Raw genomic sequence first — 18049 nt, 5'->3', positions numbered from 1 at the left:
TTTTGCCAGTCATGGGGCCTGAACTCTGGGCCTGGGCACTGTCCCTCAGCTCTTCAGCTCAAGGCTAGCTCTACCACTTGAGCCACAATGCCACTTCTGATTTTTTCTTCTTATGTGGTGCTGAGGAATCAAACCCAGGGCCTCATGCATACAAGGCAAGCATTTACCACTGAGCCACCTTCCCAGCCCCAAAGTACTTTTTATTTTTTTATTTTATTTTATTTTTTTTCAAAAGCAAGAGGGTTTTATTTGGGCATGCCCAGGTTCCCAAGTGCACGTGACCTCAAGATCCGCAAGGTTCGGGTCAGTGGCTGGGAGCCCCAAAGTACTTTTTAATATCTGGGTATAGTTCCAGAAAATGAGATATGTCTGTGTTGGAGGTAAAGGAATCTAAGGAACTCTCTGATTTGAAGGAATTTTAATTTATAATTAATTAAATTTTGAGAATTTGTTAGTACTTTGCAATGTAAGGTTAACAAATCATCTGTTGAAGAGCATGTTTAAATGTAAGAAATTATTTGTGAAATGTGTTATAAAATGAAGTGTGCTACATACAAGTGTTTAAATACAGTTTTTTTCCACAGATCGGTAAATAGTAACAGCTATAGTGACTATATTGTATTTTCCCTTCACAGATACCAAACCAAGTTGTGCTAGTACAACCATATCAATAATTAATATCTGAAGTCTCAGTGTAACATGGACATTAACAGTGATGACATATAAATACAGATGGGAACCAAATGCTAGGTGAAACACTTTTTACAAGGTAAGAAAAAATATATAACCTTGAATAAGGCCAAGTAAGATGTAGTTAGAAATAATTGACTGACATTTCTTTTTCAGTTTATCTGGCTTTTCAGTCTGCAGGATCTTTTTTGTTTTAATACTGTAGAATTCAGCAGTATCAGTTTTCCTGTGTACACAGCTGAAGAAATTCTTACTTGGCAGGTATCATAGTGGATTGTGTTCCTATACTAAACCTTGTTCAAAATATGTAATTGCCTCGCTAGAATTTAGTAGAGTGCTAGAATGGGCATATCCATGTATGTTCACCAACACTTAAGTTGTGGATTCTATCTTTTTTGCTTTTGATGAGTGCTGTTACCATCATAAAGCAATAAATTTAATGTTTTACCTAGTTTGTGAAAGATTTGGGGGTTTGCTGGGAAGAAATTGTCAGTTGGGATTTTTGGCACAAAAAGAGTGAATTTTCAAGTCATAGGATCATGTTTTTGTTGTGCTTATCTTCAATTTAGAACTTATTAAAACATATTGGTAAATAAGTGACTGGAAATGGTGGTGCTCCTTGGGAGGTGGAGACAGGAGGATTATGTCTGAGACCACCCTAGGCAAAGTTAGCTTGAGATCCTATTTGAGAAAAAACAAACTTAAACACAAAAGGATGGGTTTGTGGCTCAAGTAGTAAGTACTTGATATGTTATATCATTACGTAGAGTACTTGTAACTACATCATTTGATGATAATCTTTCTAGTAGGCTGTAATCGTAATTTTTAAGGTTTGAGAATCTCACCAATCTTTAAATTTCAGTCCTTCACTGAAAATAATAGCCCTTTTAGAATATATTGTTGCATGCTTATTGTGAAGTGCACTTTCCATTATAGATATCTCTTGGCCTTGTTTTCTGGTGCTCCGTGTTCATTTAGCCAGTGTCACTCATTCTTAGAAAAGGTATCACAATAAATTAGTGAAACTATATCAATAATATAATTAGGCTAATTAAAATATCTTCCTAACTGGGCACTGAATCCAGGAACTCTTTGTTATTTTTGTCCATATTGGAAATCCATATGCTAAAATGATAGAAATGCCTTTCAATAATTGAGTCTTATATGACTTCAGTAAGTAACAAAATTTTATCCTGTTAAAACAAGAGACTTGCTTCTTTGGTGTATATTACTTAAGTGGGTTTAATTATTTAGCACCCAGTTTTTGTCTTCTTGGACTGTACCGTTGGAAAAAATAGAAATTTTGTTGTGAGAAACCTTATAAAAATAATCACTTTTTAGATCACTTAAAAATAATAAAGAACTGACATATTTTGACTCAGAGTAATAATTGAGTTGTAAGGATTTGGTTTATTTATTTATTTATTTATTTATTTATTTATTTATTTGGTCCGGTTGTGGGGCCTGAACTGTGGGCCTGGGGGCTGTCCCTCAGCTCTTCAGCTCAAGGCTAGCGCTCTACCACTGAGCCACAGCGCCACTTCCAGCTTTTTTCTTTTTTCTTATATGGTGCTGAAGAATCGAACCCAGGGTCTCAGGCATACAAGGCAAGCGCTCTACCACTGAGTCAACTTCCCAGCCCCAGATTTGGTTTATTTTAAGCTTTTTTTTTGAAACTTATTATTTTTATGGGCTTCTAAAAATCCTATTTCAGTTTCTTATCCCTGAACAGTAGCTACCAAGGAATGCCAATGAAGAAATTCTGTTACTCGCTATGTCCTTTAATCTTAGGAATAAACCTACTAGCATAAGTTAATTTCCTTCTTTAATTTTTTTATTATTTTATTTTAAAGAAAGGAAGTTGAGAGGTTCTAGTATTCTCCATGGCTGAAGCTGTGTGTCTGAAACCCTGACGCTTAAACTCTATTATAGATCATAGCTGCAACTCCTTCAGGATATAAGGAAAAGAGATAAGATTTCCACAATGATAGATCTTTGGTTGTACAGGTAAGTTATTTAGTTTTGCAGTAGTGAAGAAGATTATATATTTTTGGTTTCATCCCTCCCTCCCTCCCTCCCTCCCTCCCTCCCTCCATCCCTCCCTCCCTTTCTCTCCCACTTTTTCTCTGTCTCCCTCCCCCCCTCACTCTCCCTTCCCTTCCCCTTCCCCTTTCATTTCTGTTGTTCATTCTCTGTTTCTTTCTTGGGTGGGAGACTTATTATTTTACCATGCTTATTTCTCTATGTGGAAAATTTTGTAGGCTGTTTTTATAGGAATGTGGAGCTTTAGGGATTGGGCTAGGAATGACATATTTTACCTGACAAAGGGATAAATAAAATGATAAAATATGCTGGAATTTCTAGACCATTTAGTCTGTCTGAGAGCCTAGGCATTTCATGGGGCTTAATTTCTTGACTTCTCTTTTCTTTCTCTTCACTTATCTTTTAAAGTATGTATTCATTCAAAATCCTTTTATATGGAATGACATAAAATTTCCACACTTCAAAGAGGTGACTGTTAAGAATCTTAAGATGGATTGTTAGGGGGGGCTGGGAAGGTGGCTCAGTGGTAGAGCGTTTGCCTTGCATGCATGAGGCCCTGGGTTCGATTCCTCAGCACCACATAAGCAAAAAAGCCGGAAGTGGTGCTGTGGCTCAAGTGGAAGAGCACTAGCCTTGAGCTGAAGAGCTGAGGGACAGCGCCCAGACCCAGAGTTCAGGCCCCACGACTGGACCCAAAAAAAAAAAAAAAAAAAAAAAAAGATGGATTGTTAGGGTAGGTCCTCAAGTTTTACTCTTCTGTTCACTTTGTAGATACAGTGTTTTAAATGAATTGTGTGTAAGAATTGTTGAACATGTAAAACAGTTTATGTTGTAGACAAATAGAAACAATTACATTGGTTATACTTCTCATTTGCTCTTGTTCTTTTTTTCTTTTCTTCAGTTTTCTACCAAAAATGGTATCAATATCATCACCAGTTTTCTTTTCTTTTAATTTTTTTTGTTGGTCATGGGGCCTGAACTCTGGGCCTGAGTGCTGTCCCTCAGTTCTTCAGCTCAAGGCTAGCATTCTACCACTTGAGCCACAGTGCCACTTCCAGCTTTTTCTGCTTATGTGGTGCAGAGGAATCGAACCCAGAGCTTCATGCATGCAAGGCAAGCACTCTACCACTGAGCCACCTTCCCAGCCTCTCATCACCAATTTTCTAAAGATTGTTTACTTAAAACTATTATTATTAATAAATATGAACAAAAACATCAGTGTCATGGGAAGACTGCCATCTCTTGAATTCTCAAAATAAATTTACATTTTGGTGATGAGGGAATGAGTCAGGTTGCAGGCAGTATCTTTGAAATAGGTTTTTCAGATTTCATTAAAGTAAAGGTGATAGCTGGAGTAGTATGTTATTAGGAAGGCCTTATTAGGTATTCTTTACCACTCTTGGTTCTACTGATAGAGTTCTCCATGTGTGATTACAGTGTCTGGAGTTTCTTTTTCTTTTTTAAGAGAATACTTAGTTTCTGTAATCAAACCAGGTAGTCAAACATATTGCATTACCCATGTATAACTGGAAAAAATTGTTTAACACTTTTAGACCAATATGGCTATTAATTTCTTTATAATGCCAATTCAACATGGTAAACTGGGATACTTTTTCCAAAGTTGACCGCAGCTAAAGTTTCCGATGTAATACGTTTATGATGTGAAACAGCTGAAAATAATTTAGAGGATATTTCAAAAGTTATCTTAAATTTGGGTGAGAATAGATTCAAGTTTGGAGAAACGTTTCCCTGCTGTAAGTTAATAGACTGTGTAGATTTAGGGATAGGATTTGGGATTTATGTGGGGTTAGTTAAAGTTTGGTTAAATGGCCTTTCTCATGTATGTCCTTCAATACAGTGAGGGAGTATAGGTAGTATTTAATTCTATTGATCTATCATAATCTCTGCATCCCTCCATATTCTAAGAAGTCTCACTCTTGATTAGTTGGTGGGTAACATAGGAAGAACTTGAGTCTGGTTGTTAGATTAGGTTTTTCCCATTTAAATATGTTAACTAATGGTTCCTCTTGGTTAAAAATCAACAAAACTGTAGTAATCGAATTTCCGTGCTCAAATAGAAGTGAAATAGGTGAGGTTTACACCCATGTCTCCTGTTTAGATAAAATAAAAGCAGGAATATTTCTGAAGTAGTTTGTAACTAAGTAATTTTCTTTTTTTTTGTCAGCCCTGTGGCTTGAATTCAGGTCCTGAGCACTATCCCTGAGCTTCTTTTGCTTAAGGCTAGCACTCTACCCCTTGAGCCACATCGCCACTTCTGTCTTTTTCTCTTTATGTGGTACTGAGGAATTGAACCCAGGCTTCATGCATGGTAGGCAAGCACTCTACCACTAAGCCACTTTCCCAGCCCCATAAATAAGTAATTTCTGTTCTCTTAGCAACTTAGTGTTTTTGTTTGTTTGTTTGTTTGTTTTGGTCAGGCATGGGGCTTGAACTCTGGGCTGGGGCGCTGTTCTTGCCTCTTCAGCTCAAGGCGAGTGCTCTATCGCTTGAGCCACAGCGCCACTTCTGGTTTTCTAGTGCTTTTATTGTAGATAAGAGTTTACTGCCCGGGCTGGCTTTGAACCATGATCCTCAGATCTCAGCCTCCTGAGTAGCTAGGATTACAGGCGTGAGCTACTGGTACCGGCTGCAACTTAATGTTTGACAGAACTGTAATTTTGTGTGCCAGTCCTCTTCACTAGATTCTTCAATAACTTCGAATTATGCAGCTAAAATGAAGAAAACAACAGCTTTCGTCTGCCTGCCATATTTTGCTAATAAGCATGGAAAGACTATGTTGGGAGTTGGTTGGGATAGTTTAAAACATTTTTAGCTCCTTTTTGATAACTGAATTTTGTACTCTATTTATCAGATAAATTAAAAAAGTGTATATATGTTTATCCGAAATACAAAAGATAGGAGAAAAAGGTTAAGATAGAAAAAAAAAACAATCTTGTCTGATTGGTTAAATTTCTTTAACTTTCATAATTTAAGTGTATATAAAGTGTTAGTTCTCCCTAAAAGATTTATACAGTCCTTTGTTTGGTGCTTTCTTAGTCAGATAAATTGTGGTCTTACAAGTTTTAAAAACAATTTTTTTTTTTGTCGGTCATGGGGCTTGAACTCTGGACTTGGACGCTGTCTCAGCTTTTCAGCTCAAGGCAAGCGTTCTACTGCTTGAGTCACAGCACCACTTCCGGTTTTCTAGTGGTTTATTGGAGATAAGAGTCTTGTGGACTTTCCTGCCTGGGCTGGCTTTGAACCGTGATCCTCAGATCTCAGCCTCCTGAGTAGCTAGGATTACAGGCGTGAGCCACTGGCACCGGGCTAAAAACATTTATTATTATTAAGGTTGTGTACTGAAGGGTTACAGTTACATAAATCAGGTAAAGAGTGCATTTCTTTTTAGACAGTGTTATACCTTTCCTCACTTTCCCCCGGTTGGCCTTATAATTTTTAAAAATTAAATAATAGTAAGGAGTTAAAGGGTATATTATAAAGAGTTTAGTTTGATTATTACATTAAGTTATTATAATATGGTCTAAGTTCCTTGGTCTGAGGCATTGTTTCATAATATGAAAATGAGTCATCAGTGTAGAGCCTGATACACTGCATCTCCCTCTCTTCCCCCCTCTCTGAGTATCAAACTCAAAGCCTCCCATATTCTAAGCAGGTGCTCAATTACTGAATTACACTTTTCAGCCCCCAGTGTACATTTTCAAAAGGCTCTCAGAAGATGCCCAGGGTAGTGATTCTCAGGCTACACTTGAAATTGCAATAGTTTGCATTATAATGGGTCCTAGTTATAAACTGTGTTCCCTTTCAGTGAAGTCCAATAGTACAGGATTCGATAACCTTAAAAGTTGAACACTGGAGTTAATAGAATTAGAACAAGTTTTAAAAAGCAAAAGAAACATGTTTAATCATTCATGCTAATTAGTGTTTTAATATTTTAATCACTAATGGTGGGAGAATAACAAACGTTAATAAATATATGTGTATATTTGTATGTATACACATTCCAAGTAGTAGATATATTTCATCAAATATAGTTTCTTTCTATAAAGCAGAGATTTGTTTACATTCAGATTGGTATAGAAAGAAAAAAAGAGGTTAAGGAAATAAAGGATTACTTAAGAGGTTTTTATGGTTTTTTTTTTTTTTTTTTTTTTTTTGGTGCTACTCCTGGGGTTTCAATTTGGGATCTGGGCACTGTTTCTTAACTTTTTTGCTCAAAGCTGGCTTTCTGCCACTTGAGTCACAGCTCCACTTCCAACTTTTTGCTTGTTAATTGGAGATAAGAGCCTCATGAATTTTCTTACCCATGCTGGCTTTGAAACTCATTCTTATTGCTAAGATTATAGACATGAGCAACTGATGCCAGCATCATTGCTTTTTAAAAAGTAAAGCCTAACAGATTGTTTGTATTTCTAAAATAGTGTGATTGCCCGAATTCTTTTTGAACTATATTATGAATATAATTAAGTTTACATTAAGTTTTGTAAATAGTTTATAAAAGTAACTTGGTAGCTTTGTACATATACATAGATGTTTAATATTTAATCTGTACATTTGAGAGCTCCAGCTTTGGGTAGAAGAAACAAGTACTTTTAATATTTTTTTGTTTTGGGTGGAAATAGTACTAGGGTTTGAATTCATGGTTGCTAAGCTTGCTTGCTTCACTGATGCTTTAGCATTTCAGCCATGCCTCCAACTTGTGTTTTTTTTTCTATTTATTTATTTATTTACTTACTTACTTACTTATTTATTTTTTATTATCTTTAAGTAGTTGTACAAAGAAGTTCCCATTCTATAAAATAGTATATGAGTACAAAGTGTCTGACAACATTGTCACCCATCTCTCTTAACCCATCCCTTCTCTCACTTTTTTCTTTAATTGAGATTAGGTGATTATATAAATTTCACATATTTCACAGTATTCCAACTTGTGTTTTTGCTGGTCATTTTGGAGATGGAGCTTCTTGGGACTTTTCTGCCTGGATTGCCTTCAAACTACTATTCTTTGGATCTCTTCCAAACTAGTGAGGGTTATAGGTATGAAGCTATTAGTACATATCATTTTCTTTTAAAATGTCATTTAAAGTTAAAATTTATTTCAATTAGAAATTTATGGGACATTTGGTGTCCAATACTTTTAAGTAAAAAGAGACTATAATTTTGGTGACAAAGTATTAGCAAAAGAGATTTATGTTTCACAGATCCATTTAAGGAATTCCCAAACAGTAAAAGTTTTCTATAAGAAACATATTTCTGTGTCCTGATTAGTAAAATAGAAAAAAAGGAATTATTTAATTCTAGGTTAATTTTGTGAATCATGTGAGATTTTTTTAAATAGCTAATTAAAAATGTATGAGTGTGCCAGATTTTAAAACAGAGATACTACCTTCAACCAGCTTGTTTGTTTTATTGAGTGTTTTCTTAATTTGTTTGTCAGCAGCTAGAAATACAGAGACAGTTTCTTGCTTCTTTTATGTGTGTTTTGCATGTTGCTTTGTCTTCTGTAGTTCTAACCTTTCCACTATTATAGGTACCTTTAGTTGAGGCAACGGAGAGGTTGCATTTGATTTGTGGGGGAGGAATTAAATGGCATTTTGAAGGTTATTTTTATGTCAGGTAAGCTGTTGAAGGATGACAAAGCTGGAGGATGGGATGGTGAAACTTCGTTTTATAGGAGTTAGTGCCCTCTTTCTTTAACCATACTATGTGCTGCTGAAGTTAAGCAGTGAAATGACAAAATATCTTAACTGAAAGGTAAACAGGAAAGGGCCAGAGTCATGGAAGCTTTAAATGCTAGTATTGTCTTTATTCTTCCTGATTGGGAAACCTTTGGAAAATAATAAATCTTTTTGAGTTTGTCCACATGGACCAGTCAAGGCATTTTTCAGTATGTTCCACATTTCTGTCTTAGAATCATCAAACATCTACATCATAGAACCTGCCTCTGAAACCATGCATTAAACTTGCACACACTATGTATAGGAATTCCAAGGAGTAGGATTATATATACATACATATTCCCAATTTCTTAACTATACCTATTTTCTTCAGTGATTTATTTCCCATTTCTGTTATCTTTAGCATACTTACTTTCACTTGGTCACTTACACCGTTTTCTAGACTAGGAAGGCTTTCTTTGACTCTGTTGTTAGCTAGTGCATGCTAACATAGTGGATTCTGTCCATTTATATAATTCCAAAAAGTATAATTGAATCAAAAATTTTTGGTGTCAAGTAGCTTATTAGTAATTTTCATATCAGTTGGGCACTGGTGGCTCAGTAATGTAATCCTTGATATTCAGGAGGCTGAGATCTGAGGATTGCAGTTTGAAAGCTAGCCCAGGCAGGAAAGTTCATGAGGATCTTAACTCCAATTAACCAAAAGCTGCGAGTGGAGCTGTGGCTCAAGTGGTAGAGTGCTAGCCTTGAGCAAAAAAGCTTAGGGATACTGCTCCAGTCCTGAGTACAAGCTCCAGGAGCAAAACAGAGGTAGAAAAAGAAAAAGAAAACGTTCAGACTCAAAACTCATTAAGAATGATTTAAAAAAAAAATAGGGACTTTCTTCAGGGACTGTTTTGAGGGAATATTAGAGGTAATTAGTGTTTTTTTAATAGAATAGCTGCTAGTATATTCAGAATTATTATTTTAATCAGAATGACACTTCATCTTTAAGCTAGATCAGTTCTAGATACTTTGTGTCTCCAGAGGCTGATGAACAATGAGGCAGGCCTACAGCATGGTCTCTGGAGCCCTGCTATGCTAGCTAGGTGACCTTAAGCAGTTACTTCAAACTGCTTTGAAGGAGAGTTCATGACTCATTTGTAAAGTAGGGATAAGAGTAGTACCTATCTGAATTTGTGACTTGAGTGGGTTAATATGTTAATTATATAGAATAGTTCATTATTACTTGTCACTAGTATTACTGGAAATGTTATTTGTCCCATAATTTGTTAATATGACTTTACTTGGATTAAAAAGTTGTAGCTTCATTCTTTTGTTTTAGATATATTAACTATGACCTTTTCTCACTATTTTGTTTACATTTTTGAAGGTTTCCCAATGAGTGGATCATGATGACCGTATTATAGGGACTTGCCATAGTATGGCTGCTTCCCGATCTACTCGTGTTACAAGATCAACAGTGGGGTTAAACGGCTTGGATGAATCTTTTTGTGGTAGAACTTTAAGGAATCGTAGCATTGCTCACCCGGAAGAAATCTCTTCTCATTCTCAAGTACGATCAAGATCACCAAAGAAGAGACCAGAGCCTATACAGATTCAGAAAGGAAATAATAATAATGGAAGAACCACTGATTTAAAGCAACAAAGTACTAGAGAATCATGGGTAAGCCCTAGGAAAAGAGGACTTTCTTCTTCAGAAAAGGATAACATAGAAAGGCAGGCTGTAGAAAATTGTGAGAGAAGGCAAACAGAACCTGTATCACCAGTTTTAAAAAGAATTAAGCGTTGTCTTAGATCTGAAGCACCAAACAGTTCAGAAGAAGATTCACCTATAAAATCAGACAAGGAGTCAATAGAACAGAGGAGTTCAGTAGTGGACAATGATGCAGAGTTTCAAGGGACTAAACGAGCTTGTCGATGTCTTATACTGGATGATTGTGAGAAAAGGGAAATTAAAAAGGTGAATGTCAGTGAGGAAGGGCCACTTAATTCTGCAGTAGTTGAAGAAATCACAGGCTATTTGGCTGTCAATGGTGTTGATGACAGTGATCCAGCTGTTATAAACTGTGATGACTGTCAGCCTGATGGGAACACTAAACAAAATAGCACTGGTTCCTATTTGTTACAGGAAAAATCAGTAGCTGGAAATGGGGATTTGGAAATCCCGACTTCAATGTTCCTTGATAGTAGGAAGGACGGTTATATAGACCATAATGTGCCTTGCACAAATTCAGAAGTGCAGGTCAAGTTGGAGGACCATAAAATGATAACTGCCTGCCTGCCTGTGGAACATGTTAATCAGCTATCTACTGAGCCAGCTTCAGCCCCTGTTTCTGAAATTCAGTCATCTTTAAGGGATTCTGAGGAGGAAGTGGATGTGGATGTGGTGGGAGATAGCGGTGCCTCAAAACAACAGTGTAATGAAAACACCAGTAACGTCCTGGATACAGTTACTGACAATATGCCGGTCTTGGGAGAACAAGAACAATCTTCCATTCTAGACTGTGTTTCAACTCAAATAATGTCTTTATCAGAACCTCAAGAACATCGCTATACCTTGAGAACTTCACCACGGAGGGCGGCCCCTACCAGAGGTAGTCCCACTAAGAACAGTTCTCCTTGCCGAGAAAATGGACAATTTGAGGAGAATAATCTTAGTCCCAATGAAACAAATACAACTCTTAGTGATAATGTAAGTGAGTCTACCACAAATCCTGATGAAATTTCTCAGAATGAAAAAGTTGTGTGTCGTGACTCTCAAAACTATGGAAGTGAAGGACTAAGTAAGTCATCCTCAGAGGCAAGACTCAATATTGGACACTTACCATCGGCCAAAGAGAGTGCCAGTCAACACATTACAGAAGAGGAAGATGATGATCCTGATGTTTATTACTTTGAATCAGATCATGTGGCACTGAAACACAACAAAGAGTATGTGTAACTATGGTAACCATGAATTCTGCTTTGTCTACCATTCCCCAAATTTTTGTATCCATAAATGTCTTTACATGCGTTTTTTTTTTTTTTTTTACTATAGCTAAAATTAATGTTTAGCTAGATTTTAAATTTAACATGATTTTTCAACTAGTAAAAAAGAAGCTTTACCTGTAATCCTAACTACTCATGTGTTTGAGATCTGAAGATTTTGGTTCAACCAGGCAGGAAAGTCTATGACACTCTTACCTCCAATTAACCAACAAAAAGCCAGAAGTGGAGCTGTAGCTCAAGAGGTAGAGAGTTAGCCTTGAGCAAAAAAGCTCAGGGACAGGGCCTAGGCCCTGAGTTCAAGCCCCATAAGGCAAATACCCAAAAAATTGTCTAAAAAAGAAAAACTTAAAAATTCTAGTTCATTACCCTTTCTTATGACAAAATAATTGTTCTAGTTCTCATATTTCTTGTCTCAATTAGAAAAGACACATAAACATAAGGCGGTCGTGTTTTTGCTTTTTTAAAAAAAAAGTTTTTCATCTTGAATTATCACAGGATTCTTTGGTTTTATAATTGTAGGGTTTCATGCCCTCCAGATTGTAAGTGTGTAGTGAGTATAGAAAATCTGGCAAGCTAGGAATGTACTTTAAGTCATTTACACTTAAATTCCAATTAAATTTTTTTATTTGAAAGTTTATGTATTTTTTACTTTTGTTGCTCAGAGAGTAGTTACTTCTAACAGTTGTATGTTACAATTAGCATTAGCAAGAGTTAGCATCTACAAGTTATATAGAACATTTAATGCAGGGGTTTGAACTCAGTACAGAGCCCTTCCTTGGCTTTTTTTTTTTTTTTTTTTCTTGAGGCTGGAGCTCTACCATTTATTTGAGCCACAGTTTGGCCTTTTAGCTTTAGTTGTTATCATTTTGGATACTATCTTGCATTTTGTCCATGTCAGCCTAGAGTGTGATCCTCCTATCTATGCCTTCTGCCTGGTTGGAACTACAGATGAACACCATCACAATTTGATTGAGATGAGGTCTTACTAACCTTTTCCTTGGGCTGGCCTCAAACTGCAGTCCTATGAAACTAGGATTATAGGAATATACCACAGTGCATAGCCTGTGAAACACATTGGAAATTACTCTCACAGTCAGCTCATATTGGCTATGTAAAACTATTTTTACTTGAGGGACCTTTCTAATGTGTTTGTTAAAAGAGTTTCCAGATTCTATACATATCAAGTATCAAATCTCATTTGTAGGAAATAATATTTATTTTCCCTTGGTGGAGTAAATCTCTCAGATTTATTTGTTTTATTCTTTTTTTTTTTTTTTTTTTGGGTCCGGTCGTGGGGCTTGAACTCTGGGCCTGGGTGCTGTCCCTCAGCTCTTCAGCTCAAGGCTAGTGCTCTACCACTTGAGCCACAGTGCCACTTCTGGCTTTTTTCTTTTTGCTTATGTGGTGCTAAGGAATCAAACCCAGGGCCTTGAGCATGCAAGGCAAGCGCTCTACCACTGAGCCACCTTCCCAGCCCATGTTTTATTCATTTTTGTGGCAGTGCTAGAGCTTGAACTCAGAACCTTGTGCTCCCGCGTGGCTTTTTTGCTCATAGCAAACTGGTGTATGTAATGCTTTTGCTCACTGACTTGTGTTCTACCACCTGAGTCACACTTCTAACCCCTAGTCCTCAGGTTTTTTTTAAATATAGTGGTATAATAGATTTTTTTTAGCATAGGCCTCTTCTGAAAATTAAAAAAAAAATTTTTAGGGGGGGGCGTCAGTTGTGGGACTTGAACTCTGGGCCTGGGTGCTGTCTCTTAGCTCTTCAGCTCAAGGCCAGCGCCCTACCACTAGCTACGGGATCACTTTCAGTTTTCTGGTGGTTTGTTGGAGATGAGAATCTCATGGACCTTCCTTCTCCGGGATGACTTTGAACTGTGATCCTTCCTTCCCCGGGCTGGCTTTGAACTGTGATGTCAGCCTCCTCAGTGACTAGGATTACACGTGTGAGCCACCGGCACCTGGCTAAAACACTATTTTTAAAATAAGGAAAATTGAAAATTGCTGGGTGCCGGTGGCTTATGCCTGTAATCCTAGCTACTCAGGAGGCTGAGATCTGAGGGTTGCAGTTCAAAGCCAGGAAAGTCCATGAGATTCTCATCTCCAACCACCAGAAAAGTGGAAGTGGCTCTGTGGCTCAAGTGGTAGAGCACTTGCCTTGAGCTGAAGAACTGAGGGACAGAGCTCAGGCCCAGACTTCCAGCCCCATGACTGATTCTCACCCCCCCCAAAAATATAGTGTTTTAATATTGGATTTAATAGCAGTCTTATTTTATATGACCATTTTATTTACTTTAGTAAAAAGGTTAAAGAAGTCTCTGATATAAAATTTTTGAAGTCCAGTTTGAATTAGGAAAATATAATTGCATAAATGAGAACTTTTCAATTATTAGGAAGCTGAGCTGGGGATGGTGGCACATAGTTGTTATCCTTGTACTTGGGAGACTGAGGAAAAAGCCAGCCTGGGCTATTTAGTGAGACCTTGCCTCAAAAAGGAAAAAGGCAAATCAAAAGAAAAGTGGAATTTTTTTCATCATTTATTTTTAAAATTTTTTTATTATCTTTAAGTAGTTGTACAAAGAAGTTGCCATTCTACAAAACAGTATATGATTCAAAGTGTCTGATAACATTGTGAAATTATATCCATTCATATCTAGTACAGTTATTTTTCTGTAGGTGCAAGGAAGTAGGACGTGTTTCTTGGAGGAATATCAAAAGTTCCACAACTGAATTCTTTTTGGGGGGTAGGGAAGGGAAATACAGTCTTGTCATGTTGCCCAGGGTTGTCTTAAATTGTTAAGCCCAAGTGATCTTCCTGCTACAGCATCTCAAACGGCTGGAACTACAGGTATGCACCAGCATACCTGTGAATATTTATAAAATATTTTTTGTTTTGTTTTGTTTCCCCCTCGCCTTTCTTTTTCCATCCCTTCCTCCTTCCCTGCTTTTTCTCTCTCCCATTCCCTTTCTTCTCACACAATGGTTCTAGGGATTGAACTGAGGGTCTAACACTATATTAGCCATGTGATCTACATTCCCAATCTCATGAAATTGTATTTTACTAGTTTTATTCTTTGCTTTTCCTTGTTTGACAAAAGGGATGTTCTCTTAGGTCTTGCTTTTTATTGACCATAGAAAATATTTTCCTAATAGTTCACCATAGCATTTTTCATACAAGATGTCAATGATTATAAAGGATGATTTCCCATGAAACAGTTATGTGAAGATAGTGGTTATAGTTGGGCACCTGTAGCTCATGCCTGTAATACTAGTTATGCAAGAGGCTGAAATCTGATAATCAAGATTCAAAGCCATCACCCATGCAGAGAATTCCGTACGCTCTTATTTTTAGTTAACTGGCAAAAAGCCAGAACTAGAAGCATGGCACCAACCATGAGCAAAAAAGCTGTGTTAGTGTAAAGCTTGATTTTAAACCCCAGTACCAGAACCCTCCTCCACCCCCCAAAAAAATAGTGACTTTAACACTTAAAAGACATTTATTCTGTGATCAGTGGATGAGAACAAGTATTATTATGGGGCTCTTAGGATATATAGACTTTGAAAACTTCTAGTTTTCTGGTGGTTAATTGGAGATAAGCATCTCATGGACTTTCCTGTCCTTGCTGGCTTTGAACTGTGATCCTCAAATCTCAGCCTTCTAAGTAGCTAGGATTACAGGTGTGAGCCACTGGTACCCCACTCTGCTTCCTTTTTAAAACATTCTTTTTCAATGTCTAACCAAGCTAAACCTTGATTTCTTCGAGGTTTTTAATAGTATATATTTTTCACTATAGGCCCTTTCATATAGCAAGCCTGCCTACACTATGGAATCTACCATTTCCTGTGTTCTTGTCCTCTACTTCTAATTGAGAAAGCTTTCTCGATTCATATATCACCATACCTTCTTCTCCTCCTCTCCCTTCCCCTCCACCCCCCCCCCTTTTTTTTTATTTGAGACAGGGTCTTGCTATTTAGTTCAGATTGGCTTTGATTGATATGAGATCCAGGCTGGTCTGGATCCTTCTGTCTCAGACTTCCCATTACTAGAATTACAGATGTGCTCCAACATAGATAACTAGAACATTTGTTTTCTCTTTCATATTAGTGCTGTGTCATTGTGTGAATTACTGGATGATATTAGTGGAGATAAAAGTATAAAAATAATTTCTATTGATTGCTTTGTAAACTTTGCTATAGAAGCCACCATATAGTTTATGTACCTCAGAGTAACACTGAAAAGCTTCAGCTGTTTCTCTTTCATTAATGAGTTATTCTGACAGAGTTAGGGTCCTCTGAAGTTTTTGGTATGAAAATATAGGGCTGTGTGTGGTGACACATGCCTGTGATCCTTGGTTCATAGAAGGCATAGATAAGATGACTGGTTTGAAGGCATTCTTTGTAAAAAAAAAAAATTAAAAAGAGTGAATGTAGGTCAAAGAACATATCTAGAATGGTGGCAAATGTCTGTAATCTCAGTGATACCAGAGGCAAAGGTAGGATGATTACAGCCTGAGACCAGTCCCAGGCAATAAACAGAACCTTGTCTGAAAATTAAAAGCAAAGGGCAGGGAAATAGCACAGAAGATAGAGCTCCTGCCTATAAGTGAGGCCCTAAGTATGAACCCCAGTTACCATGTCCCCAAAAGTATTATAGATTATGCTGAAAGAGATCCTAGTTTTATAGAGTTGTAATGTAAACTAGTCTAGATAAACAGTCTTCTTTATCACAGTACGTGTTTCCCTGGGGTCAGGAAGTGTTGTAAGTAATGGGGACCTTCAGGAAACAGGATAAAGGTCTTTGGCTGGATGTCTTATTTTATTCTAATAAGTTTAATTCATTGTTCCTTTAGAACTTTGCTCTGTTCCCCATACCTGCATAGCTATGCTAGAGATGAATTATTTTGATTTCTTGTTGTCTTAGCTGATAGAACAAGAAAATGTATGAGTATATTAACCTATGTATATACACTTATCTATAAATATTTTGCATGCCATTATCTGAATCTAAGCTTGTTCATTTAATCAATTACTACCAAGCTTATCCTGATTTATATCTATAAATTTCTACTCAAGGAGTGACAAATCTGGCCATTAATTACATTTATTTATTTTTAATGCATATAGACAGCCTGAGGATCATTAGTCCATATTTCAACTGTTGACATCAAGACATCAAGTGTTTGTGTGTAATTCCTTTTCTCATTAATCTTATGGATAACATTTATTTCCGAATTACTTATCTTTTTCCCCTCTACTCCTTCAGTAAGATGGTGTAATTGTTTAGTGTATTTGCAGTGTTTGTTCCTCTTTTTTTTTTTTTTTTCTCAAGGCTAGTTCTTTATCACTTGAGCCATAGCTCTACTTCTGGCTTTTTTGGTGCTTATTAGAGATAAGAGTCTCATGGATTTTCCTGTCTAGGCTGGCTTTGAACTATGATCCTCAGATCTCACTCTCCTCCCTGGTAGCTAGAATTACAGACATGAGCCACTGGTGCCCTGCTGGAAATTTGATAGTTAAATGTTTCCTAATCTTTAGAAACTCTCTTGACTAATGGCTGGAAATACAGTATAAACTTCCTCTTTGTTAATATAAAACCTCTATAAAATCCTTTGATGGTGATCATTCAGTATCTATTTGAATCTGTTTTAGTTGTAAGGAACTCACTCATTTGTGAGCCATTCATACCACAGAGAATCTATACTTGTTAAGTCTTAGATTCCTCCCTGGAACTTATACTCAGTGAGAGTTTGAAAAACGTGAAAAGATCTCCCTTTCCTGTCTAACAGGCTCTGATTTCTTGAAGAGAGATTTAATATGCTTTTTGCCAACTAAGTTCCTTTAACCTTTCTGCTTTTTAGAAACAAAGCTAACAGCTTCAATACTAATGTTTTCAATGTAGTCTTATAATCAGCTACTTACCTTTATGCATTGTTCATTTCTCAAGCTCATTTTACACATTGTTACTGTATTAGCCATGCAAATTACTTGTCCTTCATTGTCCAAAACTTGTGATTGCACTCCATTGCATTTAAATGTTGTGTGTGTGCATGCATGTGTGCACATTGTGTGCATGTTGGTACAACTTGGCCTGGACACTCACTGTCCCTTAGTTTTTACTGCTCAAGGCTCACTCTCTACCACTTGATCCATAGCTTTACTTCTGGCTTTTTTTGTGGTTAATTGGAAATTAAAGTTTCACAGGTTTTCCTGGCTTCCAACAAGCATTCTTCAGATCCTTGCCTCTTTTGAGCGACTAGGATTGCAGGTTTGAGTTACCAGTGCCTGGCAGAATGCTACTTCTTTATCCTTGAAGTGCTTCAGAATAATCTGTGGAGTTTGTTTTTGTTTTTATGTTTGTTTTTGGTAATTCCATAGACCATCTGGGTTTTCTGCTATTGGAAAAAAAGTTTGGAGACTCTTTTTCTTTGTAGAAGAGGAAATTGAGAGCCTAAGTTTAAGTTGTTTTGATACTGATAATGGTTAGTTAGAATGGTAGTAAAATCCTTATTTTTTGGGGGGGGTTCCGGTCGTGGGGCCTGAACTCTGGGCCTAGGCGCTGTCCCTCAACTCTTCAGCTCAAGGCTAGCGCTCTACCACTTGAGCCACAGCGCCACCTCCGGCTTATT

At 37.0% G+C, this 18049-nt stretch overlaps 1 protein-coding gene across 6 annotated transcripts in view; it reads left to right on the top strand.

The window, feature by feature from the left end:
- Positions 1-18049, top strand: part of Zzz3 (zinc finger ZZ-type containing 3) — an 80078-nt gene that overhangs the window by 27990 nt on the left and 34039 nt on the right. For 4 of the 6 annotated variants that reach the window (XM_070007326.1, XM_070007325.1, XM_070007329.1 and 1 more), the window contains exons 2-4: positions 636-769; positions 2544-2697; positions 9802-11363. In XM_070007326.1, coding sequence (XP_069863427.1) covers positions 9853-11363 — 1511 coding nt within the window. In that variant the 5' untranslated portion in view covers positions 636-769; positions 2544-2697; positions 9802-9852. Of the gene's footprint in view, positions 1-635; positions 770-2543; positions 2698-7676; positions 7789-9801; positions 11364-18049 lie in introns of those variants that run through there. The other 2 variants (XM_070007328.1, XM_070007327.1) reach the window with 2 other exon arrangements.

Source organism: Dipodomys merriami, unplaced genomic scaffold, assembly GCF_024711535.1.
Source record: "Dipodomys merriami isolate MVZ:Mamm:240054 unplaced genomic scaffold, mDipMer1.0.p SCAF_7, whole genome shotgun sequence".
Lineage (NCBI taxonomy): Eukaryota > Metazoa > Chordata > Mammalia > Rodentia > Heteromyidae > Dipodomys > Dipodomys merriami.
This window is presented reverse-complemented; position numbering and strand designations above follow the sequence as displayed.